Here is a 15,970-nt window from a genome sequence, read left to right as displayed (position 1 = left end):
TGCCAGGCAATATATGTCAAGTTCCAAAGATGCAAAAAAAAGGAGGCATAGTTTTCCCTTGGAGTCCAGGTTTCATGGCCACTTTTCTAGTTCAGTCCTCTGTCACCTCAGGCCTAGATTATGACCATACCTGGGTCTTCCTGCTTTCAGTTTTCCCCTACCTCCTAAACATATTATTTCTGAACTGTCCCATTTGTTTTTATCTTGTCACTCTTCTTACACGCGCGGTTTTAATGGCTGCCCCATGTAATGTCCAAACTCCTTTGCCGACAGTTCAAAGAATTCCATGGATTAGCAACAGGTCTCTAAAGAGTTTTTATCCAGTGAGGTTGGACTAATGATCCTTCTCTTTTGCTCTTAGAACTCCAGCTAATGGCAGGCAGGTTACAAGAGAGTGCCCTGGATTTGGACTTTATTAAAAATAAGGGGAAGGAACTGCACATTCTTGATTAGAGTTGTTTGCTCATAAATGCTTATTTTAAGAAGATTTATTTAGACAGTACGCAGGATGGACTGAAAAGGAAAGACCCAGAAGGAAGAAGCCCCATGTTGAGGTTAATAATAAGAACCTTAGATTTAATGTGTTTTAGGTTTAAATCCTAGTTCTGCCACTATGTAGCCTTGGCCAAGTTAATTAAATTCCAAGTATCAGTTTTCTCGTCTGTAAAACTGGAATCATCATTTCTACTTTACAGTACGTTGTACACAACAATCGCTCAATAAATAATAGCTGTTATAGATAATAATCTTAAACTTATATAACAGTGAATCACTACAATAACATTTCTGTATCAAGGGGCTGTCATCATGGACTTCTGAATCTTGTTTATTGCTTCAAGTGCTAGGGGGCAAATCTATCTTTAGAACCAGTTACTATTTTAAAATTTTTATACTTTTAATGTAATTATATACCAAGTGCCAGAAGAGAAATAACCACCTACTAAATCTTCTTTCCAAAAGGAAATCATGTTGACTAGTTATTAAAGAATGTGCAATCTTAAAGAAACCACAGCTGTCTGAACTAAACTATAGAATAAGTAACAAAAATGCTCTTAACTGAAAGAAGTGGTGCCGTATCCTTTGTATGTCCATCAGTGCCAATTAAAACCTGAATGGTGCATCAAGCTTCATGCAATACTTACAGTGAATCCTGTGTTACTCTGAATATATTTATGGCCTCCCACTTGCCACTTGTAATTTGAATAGCATTTTCCTATAAAAAGACAAACATTATGTTGTGTGAAGCTGAGCGTTATTTGAGCAACCTCAAGTGAATGATCTTTGAGGAGATAAATCTTGGAAGGAACATACCACAGTGTCTTTGATATAGTGAATATGTTTGTAGCCATTCTTGTCGCTAAATATTTTGTAGTATGAAATGGCATCATAGCTGAAAACTGGTGTTGAAACAAAGAACTGAAAGAAATGAACAGAGGTTATGTTCAGAAGACAAACCAAACTATAGATTCTTTTAAAGCCACGTGTAGTTATAATTATCGGGACCAGAATGCCTTGCTTCCCCTCCTTCCGTCACTCACACCTGAAATTCCATTCTTTCAGATGGACAGCTTTTCTGGTGCTTCTAACAAGCACTTACATATTCCAACTACTACTTAATTGCTACTACATACCCGTGGGTTTATATTGTTTAGTTTGATTGAATTTCTATGTTCTGAGGTTATGTGATTTGAAATAGAGTTAAACGAATCACAAATGAATGTTGATGTTTAACCAAGTCAATCCTCAAAATGTGGTTTTTGGCCAAAGTGACTCTTCTGAAGCTCTTTTAACTCTTGATTTGTCTGATGCCAAGCACCTAATGCTAATGCTACAATAAAGACATTTTAAAGATTAAAATATCATGACCTGCTAGCCACAGTTTTTAATGGCAAGAAGAGACTTCTGGACTTGAGAGAAAAATGTAACGCACGACAAGCCAACAGGAAGATTACTCCTTGAACTCAGGGAGCAGAGCAGACCTCATTGCTCATCTCTGACCTCTTCCCAGGGCCCATGCTCTCCACCTGCTGGGAATTTCGGATGACCTAAGGAATCCCTGCCACAGGTCTAGTGTGACCTGAACAGAGCAAGCCATACCTCAGCATCCTGAAAGGTACAGATAACCAAAGTCATGCAAATGTCCTCACACCAAATTTTAGCTAGTAATTTCTCCCTTAAAAAAAGAGACTCATTTTACATCTGCTGGTTTCCTTTTTTTCCCGGTCATTGGGTTGGGGAAGGATGGTAACGTGATGAAAGTGTCCCATGAGGAAAGAACTACTCCACATCACGCAGAGCAGAGCAGAGTAGATATTCCTACGAGTTATCCCAAACCAGCTCTCTTAGCTGGAGTGCTTCCACATGACAGCAAACCAAGACTTTCAGATTCTTTAAAACTGCCCAAGCAACAACAACCGAAAGACTACTGGTATCTTTTAGCTACAAACACCTATTTTGCTGATACCATCTTGCTGGGACCCACTTCTGAGCAAAAAGAAAGCAAAGGAAGTAGTTGTAGGCCTCTTTAGTGATGGCCCTACCTGTGATTTGATACTTGATGCTTTTTGATAAAAGTCATGATTAGAATTTCATGATATTAAAATGCAACTTATTTGATGTGGTGTTGGTGGGGTCTAAATAGTGTTCCCCTAAATTATTTTCAACCCAACCTCAGAAGATAACTGTTGTGGACTGAATGTTTTTGTGTCCCCAAAATTCATGTGTTGAAACCCAACCCCCCAAAAGGATGGTATTTGGTATTAGGAGGTGGGGCCTTTGGGAGATAGGATGAGATGAAGTCATAAGGTAGAGCCCTCATGAATGGGATTAGTACCCTTACAAGAGTCACCAGAGAGAGGGCTCTCTCCGCTCTGCTCTCCGCCATTGAGGATACAATAAGAAGTTGATGGTTTGCAACCCAGAAGAGAGCTCTCATCAGAACCTGACCATGCTGGCATACTCATCCCAGACTTCCAGCCTCCAGAAATGTGAGAAATAATTTTCTGTTGTTTATAAGCCACTCAGTCTATGGTATGTTGTTATAGCAGCTCAAATGGCCTGAGACAATGCCCCTATCTGAAAATAGGGTCTTCGCAGATGTAATCAAGGTAAGAACTGAGATGCAATCATAGTGGATTAGACTGGGCCCTATATCCAATGGCTGGTGTCCTCATAAGAAGAGATGTGGACTCAAAGAGACCCAGGGAAGAAGGCCATATGAAGATGGAAGCAGGGATTGGAGCTGGTGGAGCTCTAGCCAAGGAAGTCCAAGGATTGCCAGGGGCCACCAGAAGCTGAAAGATGTGAGGAAGGATTCTTCCCTGGAGACTTCAAAGTATGGCCCTGCTAACCCCTTGACTTTGGACTTCTAGCCTCCAGAATGATGAATTTTTGTTGTTTTAAGCCAAATTTGTGGTAATTTGTTACAGCAACTCTAGAGAACTAATACAGCGTCCTAAGTCTTATCTATTTGGCATAGCATTGATGTTTTTAACAAAATGTAAAATGGAATAACGAGAAACTCCTGTCTCCTTACGTGATTCCTTTATTAGTTTCATTAATAATAAGACCAGCCCTGGTAGGATTTTTTTTTTTTTTTTTTTTTTTTTTTTTTTTTTTTGTGGTACGTGGGCCTCTCACTGCCGTGGCCTCTCCCGTCGTGGAGCACAGGCTCCGGACGCGCAGACTCAGCGGCCATGGCTCACGGGCCCAGCCGCTCCGCGGCACGCGGGATCCTCCCGGACCGGGGCACGAACCCGCGCCCCCTGCATCGGCAGGCAGACTCCCAACCACTGCGCCACCAGGGAAACCCGCTGGTAGGATTTTGTGTATTGAGACTCAGTGAGATTGAGAGCCAAGAGGCCCTGGAATAGGAAATTCTGATTTGCAGTTTTGCCGATGGAATTTCACTAGCCTAGGTCTGACAAATCACTCTTTCATCTTAGAATGAGGCTTTACCCTCTTAGCCAAATGATTACTTACTAGTAACCACTTTACAGTGTCTCCCTCTCCCCCCCACCCTCAAGATGAAAGACAAAAACTGGCTCTCCATTGTCTTAACCACTACAATGGAACTGGGGTCACAAAATATTATAAGGCGCCCTAGTAAAAAAAATACTCTCTTTACATCTGCAGTTAGTTAGGGAACTCTAAAAAAAAAGATTTAGTTCTAGATTAAAACTGAAAACTTCATTTTCATTGAAAATAAAAAATAAGAGGGCAGAATGTTATGTTTTAAGATATTAGAATTGGGCAAACAGGAAGAATATTTTGCTAGGCAAAGACTGTTATCTTCTCCCCTTTTATTGCAGACATCCAAGACAGCTGCTTTAGATGAGCAGGTAACTTGGGTGAGGTAAAGAGGGTGTGAAATATTTCCGCCTTCACTTTGCCAGAGTGAGGTCCATAACGCATCCTGCATCCCGAGTTAAGTCCCTCTCGAGGCAGGTCACGCCTGAGCCCTAGATAAGCTCATGTCACTAGGTGGGCCTCAGTTTTAACAAGTCCTCTTCACAGGTCCCTTTATCATGCTTAGATGTGCTGGTAAATTCCTCACCTTTATGTGCAAAGCCACTTAAAATATCTTTCTTGGAAGGTAAGGTTATTTACCACCAGTTAATTTCTTGCCACAGTTGGTAAACAGCCTGAGGAACTACTTATCTAAGGCTTGTGCCTAAACTGAGTCCACATGCAGTTAAAAGCACAGACTTTCAAGCATCAAGTAGAACATCCATTTTTCTGAGCCAAAGGATTTTGCCAACCGCCTAAGGGAAGTGTGGTGTGTTGCTTAATTACTTTAAAATAATTTAAATGTGGCTTTGCAATCTAAGCATTATGTTTTCAGTGTTTCTTCTTCACATTTTTGTAATTAAATATTAGATTCTTTGATTAAATCTTCCTTTTTGTCTGTTCTCCGCAGGGTAAAAAAATATATACGTATTCAAAGTGAATTTGTTGTTGTTATTTTTCTAATCAAATACCAAAGAAGAAGTTATGGCACTTCCCCCAAATTAAGACACAATATCTCATGCAGGAGGAAAGGAAAGTGACAAGTTCTCAAGAAACTACTTGCTAGTTCTGTGCCTGAAACTAACGTGTTAACTACTTTTAGCAAGTCATTTAATCTCACATTTCTAATTCATAGGTGATCTCCAAAGGTCTTTTTCAATTTAAATCTCTTTGATAAATACTAAAGGAACAACTCCTCTAAAATTGCTCTTTAAATTTATATTAATATGACTAGCCTGTACACTTTACCCAAAACCCTCATAAATATTATTTGAACAAATGTCTGAAAGACAAACATTTCTAGGTTATTTCTGGGCACTTTTATTAAGCCACTGGTTTGATTATAGGTCAAAGGAAGCTATGCAGCATATTACCACACATGAGTTATAACTAAATAAAATCATGAGTTCAAAAGATGTGTCAGAACTTATAAAATCTAATGACTGACCTCTTGAAAGCAGTTGCCTTGGGAAGTGTGAACTTACTCTTGAAAGCTATCATTTCAAAAAAAATTTGACAATTCCTCTTCTGATATTCAGAAAGTTTACTGACTATTGGATACATTTGAAGAGATTGAGATTAGTACACAAGAAAAATAATTTTCCCAATAGAATTCTAAAGCTACAGATATTAAAATGATCTAGTGCAAAATCATATGTTGCAGATACATATTTCACTTATTCACTAGATTTATGTTGGCATGACTTTTGATTTAATGTAGAGACATCATCTTCCCTCAAAGGACACATATGTGCTTCCACTGAGGGTATTTAAAACAACATTCTGAAGCTTTAGAAGGCAATTCATTCATTCATTCATCCATTCATCCAGCTATCGTTTGCTGAGATTGCAAGGCTGGTGCTATACAAACTATAAAAATTGATAAGATATAATTGTTTTCCTCAAGATGCTTATACATAGGAGATTTCAAAAGATGCATTCTAAAATAGTTCAGTGTGTTTTGAATGGTGGCACTATTTTCAGAATAAATGTGTATGGATTCTTAGATCATGTCTTTGATAAGGTTGTTGGTATTGTTATCTATTTGTAAAATCACATCATTCATGTTACTTTATAGAAACTCTAGTTATACTATCTTCGTGGAGAACACAGCTAAAGGACATATTCAAGTGTTCTTTCTTCCCTCATTCTTTACAGGAAATCTCTATAATGGCAGTAAACTCATAAATTAATTTTTTTCCCTTTCCTCAAGTTTTCAAATGCTGATCTAGGAATTATCTTTCTAGAAGGTGAGCTTCTGATTGACCAAGAATCCAAAAAAATTATAAAATCCTGTTCTTTCACTGACTACTTCTCATTTTTCCTGTGTTATTTAGTACAGCGTTGAAGAGTGAATTAAAATAGGATTTTCAGGACTTCCCTGGTGGTCCAGTGGTTAAGACTCTGTGCTCTCAACGCAGGGGGCCCAGGTTGCATGCTGCAACTAAGAGCCCGCCTACTGCAGTGAAAAAGATCCCGTGCGCCACAATTAAGTCCCAGTGCAGCCAAATAAATAAATAAATATTAAAAATAAAATAAAATAGGATTTTCCTTTTTTTCTGAATTACACACTTATCCTTGTTACCTTGTTATTTTAGAATGCAATGTACATTTACTTATACAATTAGTAAAGTAATAACTATTCTCTAGTTAATGAATAAAATGGAAGTATCTTTAACTGAAGACAGAAAGTAAATATATGTAAGCTAAAATTGCTGAATCCAGGAAAGTACACAGAAAAGAATTTTGAATATCTGAAGATTTTTACTTCACTTCACATCCCATCTTAATTTAAAGTTTTACAAGACATCATCTTAGAATTGATTTCTGAATTCTTTATCATCCCTTGTCTTGGGTTAATGTATTAAACTAGTTCTTAAGAATTTCTTTTTTCTTTGCATGTGTCCAAATTTCAGAAGAAGCAGCCTTTTTTTCCCACCCAAATGCTAGTTGAAATCAACCACATGTGTGTGGTAAATGGACCGTCCACACAGCATTCACTTATTATCTGTCCTAGTTTGTATTCTCCATATAGGATATAAGATACAATTGATATTTTCCTAAAACGTGATTTATTTTTACACAAAAAATCCTTATAAATCACTGAATAAAACTATCCAAAAAAAATCCAGATATATGTGATCACAAACCATAACAAAACACACACTTCCCTATTTGATACCACTTTACTTAAAAACTAGAATGAATATGCATACATACGAAATACATCTAATCATTTTAATTTATATAAAATTTAATAAGCGGTAGGTTGTCTCTAAACCAGGGATACCCAATGTAATTATTTCCCTTGGATTCAAATGGCTAATGATTATTCAGATTATTTTAAGCAAATCAGGGATTGTGTTCTCTTTTGAAAAATGATCTTTATTGTATTTTTAAAGAGGTAATATTAATTATGGATATCAGAGAGTTGATTGAAAAAGTTAAGTTTGGAACATGAGGTATATGATTTATTCTTAATAGAATTCTAAATATATACACATTAAAAATTGTCTGGGGCTTCCCTGGTGGCACAGTGGTTGAGAGTCTGCCTGCCGATGCAGGGGACACGGGTTCGTGCCCCGGTCCGGGAAGATCCCACATGCCGCGGAGCGGCTGGGCCCGTGAGCCATGGCCGCTGAGCCTGCGCGTCCGGAGCCTGTGCTCCGCAATAGGAGAGGCCATAGCAGTGAGAGGCCCACGTACCGCAAAAAAAAAAAAAAAAATTGTCTGGCGCAAAATTACTGAAGGGATCACTACCTTTGTGTTTTTTACCTTGATATTTTTCTATAAAAGCAAGTAGTGCCAGTTTGGATACATTTCAAATAGTCCTTTGATAGCTGAGAATTTCATTAAAAGATAAGGAAAAGATAGCAATCATACTCCACCAGCCCATCCAGTTCTGCTTTCTTCTATATGTTCCTGGGTCTAAAAGAAAAAAAAGATCAAATAAAGCATAGTATTAGGAGGACAGTTTTCCCTAAATATAGTCTGGACATTTGAACAAGTTAAGCTTCCTGGTCAGAGTATATTATTGCTAGTCAACTAACTTCACACTTGAGTTTAAGATGACTATATTCAAAATCTAATACAACAACACCATGGCGTACACAAGGATGATCTAAGGGCTGTATCTTATTGCAAACCATTCATAATTCTGGTTAAATTTTCCATAAGGCAGTGACTGGAATTATGACAATATCTATGGAGGCCTAGCACAAGCCAAACACTTGGTGTCATGTAGGTGAAAAGGCATTTCACAGAGGAGTTTAGGTTAAATTTTTTCTTTCCTCAATCTTATGAAGCAGCTAGAAATCTTAAAATTTGCACTGAATCTTATTTTGGTATATGCTTTAGCATAGTACAATCAATCATTTATTGAACAAATATTTAATAAGCCTAAAAAAATGAATAGACTTTTCTAGACAATTAGAGGATAAACATTCTAGATAGAATGAAAAGCATAGAGACAAGGCCAGCTTAGAAAACCACAGGTGGCTCAGTATGGCTGAATGGAGGGTGACTGTGGGAAAGAGAAGATGAGAAAATGTATAGGGATCAGCAAGATTGCAGAGAAAATTTTATTCCACCCTAGGAAATTTGGATTTCTCCTGTAGGTAAGTCCTTTGAAAGACTTCAGAATCACAATTTAAAAAATATAATTGGGAACATGACACAGAGAATGGATTAAGTGGGTAAGATAGAGGGAAGCACAAAGAGCCATTAGAAGGCTACTGTAACGTTGGAAAAAGGATGCTGAAGACCCAAATCTATGTAGCGGTAGTGAGGGTGGAGCAGAGAAGATGTAGCCAGAGATACATAAAAGTTCAAATCCTCAGAATGAACTTGTAGGGCAAGTGGTAATTGAAAATCTCTGGTATTAGATAAAAATCACCTAGGAGAATAATAGAGTTGTGACAGAGACTGTAGGATAATTAGCAACCATGTCCTGTTTTTGCTAGGACTTCAGGTAGGCTACATTTTCCAGGCCCCCTTCCAGTTGGATGTGGTCATGTGATAAATTCTAACCCGGGATATGTGAGCAGAAGTGACCCGTGCTGTTTCTGCACTTAATCTGTAAGACCCTCTCACATGATCCTCCATTCTTTTTCCACCCCCCCCCCCCCCGCCATCCCCCCCTGCCCCGGTGAATGTTGATGACCAGGTTTGAATAACCTTGAATATCCTTAGAAGCCACTAGATGAAGATAGCAGAAATGTTATCAACCTGTGTTCCTGAATGACTCTGTTAAGCAGGGGACCCCATCCCATACCCTCACCATTCCCCACTTACCTGGACTCACTATTAGATGGTTACATGAATGTGCAAAAACTTCCTATTGTATTAACCCACTGAAATTTTGGAGGGGTTTTGTTGTTGTAATTGTTATAGCAGTTAGCCTATCTTGCAAATACATTAACTTGGAAAATAATAAGATTTCTAGAGAAGTCAGAAGAGGAAAAGCTGGAAAGGAAAAGAACAGTCAGTAAAGTAGAAAGAGAACCACGAGAGAGTACTGTCAAAAAAAGCAAGGGAATAATAAATTTTAAAAACACAGTTTGGATTTTCTCTTACAAGGATAGGCCAGTGTCTCAGAGAGAACAAGTTAAGACAAGACTTAATAAAGCAAAACTTTTTTGATTCATTATTTCTAGTTATTAAGATAAAATTAATTTTAATTCCCTTTTCAGAGAAGAAAGGATACTATGATGTTTCTCCCCCAAACTACAAATTTCTTAATAAATCTTAATATAGTTATATTAAGCAATTATTTTCAGTTTCCTTTGCCTCTTTGTTTTGCGTATGACTCCCAACATGAATAAAGTGTTGCCAAGTCACTTAACCTTAAATGTTATTTGTTTTCAAAACACACACACACACACACACACACACACACACACACACACACACACACAAAAACACACATACCCCCCAGTCATAAGTATGGTTACTGGAAAATTCAACCCTGTTTTTCTTAAATCTGAAAATATGTTCCATGAACTTACCAGACTATTTTGAAACAGAGGTTGTTTTGAAATTTTAAGGTTACTCAAACCTGGTATTCTAAACTTAATCATTGATTTTGGCCATAAAACTAAAGCTTATATTCCAGGGAATTCCACATCTCATTGAATGAGCATCTTATATGTTCTGTCAGTTTGGATTAAGTTGTCTCAGATTTGATAAATTAGCATTTCAAATTCCAAAGCAATCACAGTTTTAAATGCCTAGTTTTAAGAGCTAAAAATTGTATCTAAATGACCAATCTTATAGTTTTAAACTAGTAAAATTAAAGCAATAATTCCTAGTATCTAGGTTCAATGAAAACATTAAAGATATATTCACCCAAAGCTGACTAATCAGACTGATGGCTTTTAATTAACTAGAACAATCAAGTTTATTCTTTTTTTTTTGCCTATGATACTGCATTAAAGCCAAAAAAATCTTTCTGCTTTGTATATCAAACTATAAATAAGATAAAAATCAGCTCTAGCATATTCCATCAAAATTAGTCAAGCTTCTTATAGACACAGTAGTGATTTAAAAATATTTTTAGCCTGAGTAATGTTGACTATTATAGTCCTGATATACTTCCAAACAGATTCATATGACTTTTTTCTTGCAAAACATAATGTCCTAATTTCTAGATGGAATTTAGTGTTTTACTTTGATTGCTTTGTGCTTTTTTTCTTACTTTATAAAATAGGTTTATTCTATATTTGGTTTAATGAAACATTTCTTCATAATTAGATGTCTCATGAAATGTACCCATAAAATTTCCTATTTAAAGAAAACATTTTGTGTTTCTTAGTCTCTAATATGAGTACTTATGAACAGGCTTATTTTGAAGACTTTCTATTGGTGAAGTAGTTTTCTGACTCATTAATTCAACAGATTATGTTTGGATTTGAGCAATAAAAACAATTAAAACTCAACAATAAATCTGTGCATAGTTTTTAAGTTTTTTCTCCCTAAAATTAGCACAGTATTGAGCACTCTTCTAAGATAACAGGATAGCAAGATAATTTGATCTGTTTCATGTCATTCTTAGTTATCTACGTTTGATTTTCAAATGGGAGTATTTGGCTTTCCTTTGATAATATTTGTTTACTTTGGAGTTTTTATTTTTCAGTTTTGACATTGAATAGAACATGTTACCATTTACTAATTCTTTTGAATAGAACACATCTATTTCCTTAATGGACCCATCTTATCTTTTCATCTTCATTATTTTGCATTTTTTGACTGTCAACCTTATAATCTTAAAAGGATGGATTTCCATCCTAATGGAAATTTCCATCCTACTGATTTTCCCAGTATTACATTGTTTCATTTAGTCTTTTTCTCTATTCAGTTTCAATGCTAAAGTCTTTCAAGAAAACAAAAGGTATCTTATTTATTTAATAAAAATAATGAAACTTTGAATAGTGTTTTTTTGCAATCGGGAGTTGAGTGCAATAATTCTGCTTTATAATATAAAATGTTAGCTATAAATAAGTCACCACTCTTGTACTTTCATCTTCAGAAACACACCTCTGTGGTTTTAATACAACTTACCTTTGGACAGCTCCATGTCTTCCAGTCTTCCCTGAAATCACATATAGATAAGACTGAAACATTCTGGATTCTTTTCAGCCACTGCAAACATATTCGCTCATCAGTAACCCATGTAAGCCAACTGAAATAATAATCACTGCAAACAAATCAAAACAGACAGTCACAACCATAAATCAATATCACATTCAAATAATTTCTTAATTTGTGCTTTTATTATCTGAAATATTTATTCCATAGATAAGGAAGGCAAAACATTCCTTTCTCTGCAGAGAAAGTTTAAATATATCTGCTGGCTTTTAAAGAATATCTATAAGAGAGTTCATTCGTCTAATAGAATTAGTTTACACTTGAGTTTTCTCCCAGTTGGGATTTTTATATCTCAGGAAAAAATTTAAGACGGAAGGTCAAAGCTACTGGTCAATCTAGAGGAGAAAAAGCATTAAACTGGCTATTTTCCCATAGCTAAACTCAAACTTTCACTTCTTAACTAGTTGAAAGAGAGCTGTGGGTAAAAGATAGGCAGGCTTGTGTTGGAAGCTGAGTTTTAGCTGTGACCATGGTCAGGGGTTGAAATTCAGGTTAATAAAATGGAGATGATGTATGCAAAGCAACTCAAACAATGCTTGGCACAAAGTGGATGTCAATGAAAGGTAGCAGTGGTTACTTGGCTCTGAGGGTGAACTTGTAGTTAGGAGAACAGCAATATGAATGAACCACAGAATGTTGGACATTAATATAAAAGGAATCGCAGAGCTAGAAGGGGTCTCTGGCTCAGATTCTGGCTTTATCTTCTACTAGTTATACTACCTTAGGCTAATTACTTAACATACCCAAGGCTCTGTTTCTATATAAAATGGGAATAATAATAGTACCAGTTTTAAAGCTTTCTGTAAAGATCTACTGAGAACGCTTAAAGTGCTTACAGACTATGCTCACTACATAGTGAGTGTTAGCTATTACTATTGTATTGTTAGTATTTTACAGATGCTTAAACAAGCCTCATGACTCCGTACATGATGCCCTTCCTATCATTCTGCTTGCCTCCTAAGGAGAATGACACATAAAAAACCAGATGTATTCAGTCAAGTTTTCATCAACTAGATTAGGGTGGGGAATAATGGATAATTTTAAAAATTAAAGCCATTTTTGATTATCTGAGAGGGGATTCATCTTGGCAAAGCCCAGCAGAGGCCTCTGATGAGGTTTTTTTTCCTATTAGTGATCAATCATCTGGCCCCGGTGGGATAGGGTGTGGGAAGGGGTAAGGAGGGCCACCAGGCAGGGCTTGCGGACCCCTCCCCTTTACCCACTTCAACCTGAATGACCAGGACTAATCAGACAAGTTGTACATAGGGCACCATGCTGGGGAAGTGAGAATGCTTCTGTCCCTGTCTGCCTGCAGTTAATCCCCAAACAGATAATTCTACAACCAGACCGTTTCAAATAGACTGCATACTAGTGAAAAACGCTAATATTTGGAGAGAGTTGGCATATCTTCTCCTGTTTGTCATACACATGTGATAAGCATGATCTACAAACCCTGGGAGAAAGTAAGTCAGACTTGGAAGAAGCCAGGATGAGGATATATATGAATTTTACTATCTCTCTGTTTGTCTCTAGCTTACACTCACACATCCAGAAGTAGCACTTAGACTGAGCACCGTGGTCATCTTTACATGTGTGAAAAGGGCTAATATTTTCAAAGCAATTTAAGAAACTTATTTGTGAATTTCGATTTTGCTATTTATTTAGCTGGGCATGCTAATTTTATTTATTTATTTATTTTTGCTGTAGCGTATACGTCATAAACTCATTAGAAAAGAAATGTAAACCTTGATGAAGAAATTTCAGTGTTAAAATTCAGTTTGAAAAGTGGGAAGCAACAGAGATGACTATACCTTGAGGCTATCATTGCTGGAACTGGCACTTCTCTGGGACCTACATGCTCAGGGTAAGTGGCATCAACGATAAAGACCCGAACAATGGGATTCTTAGCTCCAGCCTGTGAAGAAAATGGAGATATATAAGCTCATAAAATTCTAATTATCACCAACTTTTTAAAGACAGTTTAGGAATTTAGGCATATTTTTATAAGCTAACTATGTTAGGTATATTATTGTTGAAAACATTCTAATTATAACATGACCACGAATTTCACTGCAGTGCAATTACAAATATCGTGCAACCAGAATGAAAACACATATTCTAAGTGATTAATGAGGGAGCCTTGATTCATAGGGAAAAGTATTTGGGCTATAAAAATGCAGTTCCGTAAGTGATATTCTCTTTTCTGACTTTTAAGACAGATATTTCCCATTATAATTGTTATTAGGATAATTAATTATAATAATATTTCTTCACGTGCCACAGGAGTGCCGAGGGGGATTGATTTTGGGAAGAGAGGGTAAAGACTAGATAATAAAAGATATCTTTTGCTTTTACCCTGTAATTTGGTCTAGGACAATTACCAGACAGTCTACTAGCTGGTTACATTATTACTGCAATCAACACTCCCAAATTAGGAAAATTCCACCTCAAAATAAAGTGTCATGGGATTTACGCTGTTCTTGCTTTGTGCTTTACGTGCTAGTATATGCCCTAGATTTACATGACAGTATAGTTCATGCCCAGACATCTTCTTAGAGTTCTGTTACTTTACCACAGAAAAAGAGAATCTTATAATTGTCAAATAATTTAAATCCACAAAATTTAGATATATAGCCATAAATGGCTCCATGCTATTTGGCTTTATCTAAGAAATTGTCCAGGCTCTCCTCACACCTTCCTGTTTCACTCTGAGGTTTAGGTGGGACTTTCTGCTTCTTTCAAGTTGTCTCACTTCTCAGTTCAATGTCAGATGTTTCAGCAACTTCAGCCTTCAAAGAAACATGAGAATTTGGGTCCTGACTTCTCTGTCCACTTGAGTTTCTCCTCAGTTCTAGATTTCTTCATCTCTTCCTGCACCCTACCACCTTCTAAAGATCCAAGTTCTTTTACATCTTTTGGGTGCCAAGTATCATACCTCTCACTTCCAAACATCTTAGCTTTCAGACTTTATATACAACCCTGAGGGGTCTCTTACCTAAACACTCATCTCCTACCCATTGCCTTTTCTCAAAAGACTTTTAACATAAATTTTAGACTATCTGGAATTTCTATTTCCCTCGCGATGGTCGCTTTGAATTGCTTTGGAATCCACTTGTGTGTGTGCATATCCATCCCGTCTTTGTCACATATAGGGACCCACTGGCTCCATCTATGACAGTGTTCCCCTTGGCAAGGGAAAACAATCGTGACTTAAGAACAAAGAGCTAAATCCTAAAATCACTTCCACTCCTTGTGCAAGAGGAGAATTTATGATTTGATTCCCTTTCAGATTTCTTGTCTAAATTAAATTGGGATACGACGTTTCTCCACCGTGACCTGGCCATTCTTCTTTTGCATACAGGTTGACTGTCTTGAGACATGGGACTGCATGTGAAGTATGTAAGCTAAGGATTCTAGAATGTTTATATGAGAAACTGAGGGCTTACACCATGTCTGATTCCCTCAAAGAAGAACCTAGGCTTATAAACTTAACCTACCATGTATGTCCAGAAAAGACCATAACTCAGGCTTACTTCGACCTGACAGGAACACCACATTCAACATTTTAATTTCCCATTCTACTTTGAATTTACATGAGAATTCAAGAGGGAATTGCAAAACAGAACTTTACCCGAATTTGGAGCATGAAATATGAAAAAAATTAAAATTAAGTTAAGCTTGTTTTTCCTCCATGATCTAGACCATATGTTTTTCAAAGACTCTGCAATGGTTTTTGCAAAGACTACTTCATCCAGCCCAACCAGATGTCCAAAGCAACAGATGTCCACATAAATAATAGAGCACAGTACAATGTTTGCCTTACAATGCACAAGGATAAGAAGCTCTCCAAACTTGTTGATCCCACCTCTATTCATGGTATTGGTTGCTCATTTTGACACCAGGGAAAGGGAAGCATCTGCTAAAAGTATTCCACATACCTTTGGGTATGGAATATTTATTGTTCTAGGATATTGTTCATCGCCATAATAGGAATAGGCAATAACCGGTATCTCTGTATCATTAAATTCTGCATATGCCAAAAATTTTCCATTAGGAGACCACCAGAGAGCATATTTTGTAGCAAGCATTTCCTCTGAAAAATAAATACTACCATATTAATTACTATGACAGTGTACTGTTAAAATTATCATAAATACTTCAAAGTACATTGTATATAGCCATTTATTAACTGAAATAATATATTTAATGTGGATGTGACATATGCCATGCTTTGGTTATCAAAAGATAAATGATCTAGGTTTAGAGGAATAGTTTAACTTAATACCCCATATCAAACATCAATTAGTCTTCTGGGGAA

At 36.7% G+C, this 15,970-nt stretch overlaps 1 protein-coding gene across 6 annotated transcripts in view; it reads right to left on the bottom strand.

Annotated features, from left to right (window-relative positions):
- The window catches only part of FAP (fibroblast activation protein alpha), a 73,397-nt gene that overhangs the window by 30,724 nt on the left and 26,703 nt on the right, over window positions 1-15,970 (bottom strand). For 4 of the 6 annotated variants that reach the window (XM_032636963.1, XM_032636965.1, XM_032636967.1 and 1 more), the window contains exons 10-15: window positions 15,591-15,745; window positions 13,464-13,567; window positions 11,566-11,701; window positions 7,891-7,935; window positions 1,312-1,416; window positions 1,143-1,213 (exon numbers count right to left, since the gene is read on the bottom strand). In XM_032636963.1, coding sequence (XP_032492854.1) covers window positions 1,143-1,213; window positions 1,312-1,416; window positions 7,891-7,935; window positions 11,566-11,701; window positions 13,464-13,567; window positions 15,591-15,745 — 616 coding nt within the window. Of the gene's footprint in view, window positions 1-1,142; window positions 1,214-1,311; window positions 1,417-7,782; window positions 7,936-9,300; window positions 9,472-11,565; window positions 11,702-13,463; window positions 13,568-15,590; window positions 15,746-15,970 lie in introns of all 6 variants that reach the window. The other 2 variants (XR_004350669.1, XM_032636966.1) reach the window with 2 other exon arrangements.

The sequence above is a fragment of the Phocoena sinus genome, chromosome 7, assembly GCF_008692025.1.
Source record: "Phocoena sinus isolate mPhoSin1 chromosome 7, mPhoSin1.pri, whole genome shotgun sequence".
Classification (NCBI taxonomy): domain Eukaryota; kingdom Metazoa; phylum Chordata; class Mammalia; order Artiodactyla; family Phocoenidae; genus Phocoena; species Phocoena sinus.
Note: the sequence above shows the minus strand (reverse complement) of the source record. Positions and strands in the feature narration are given on the sequence as shown.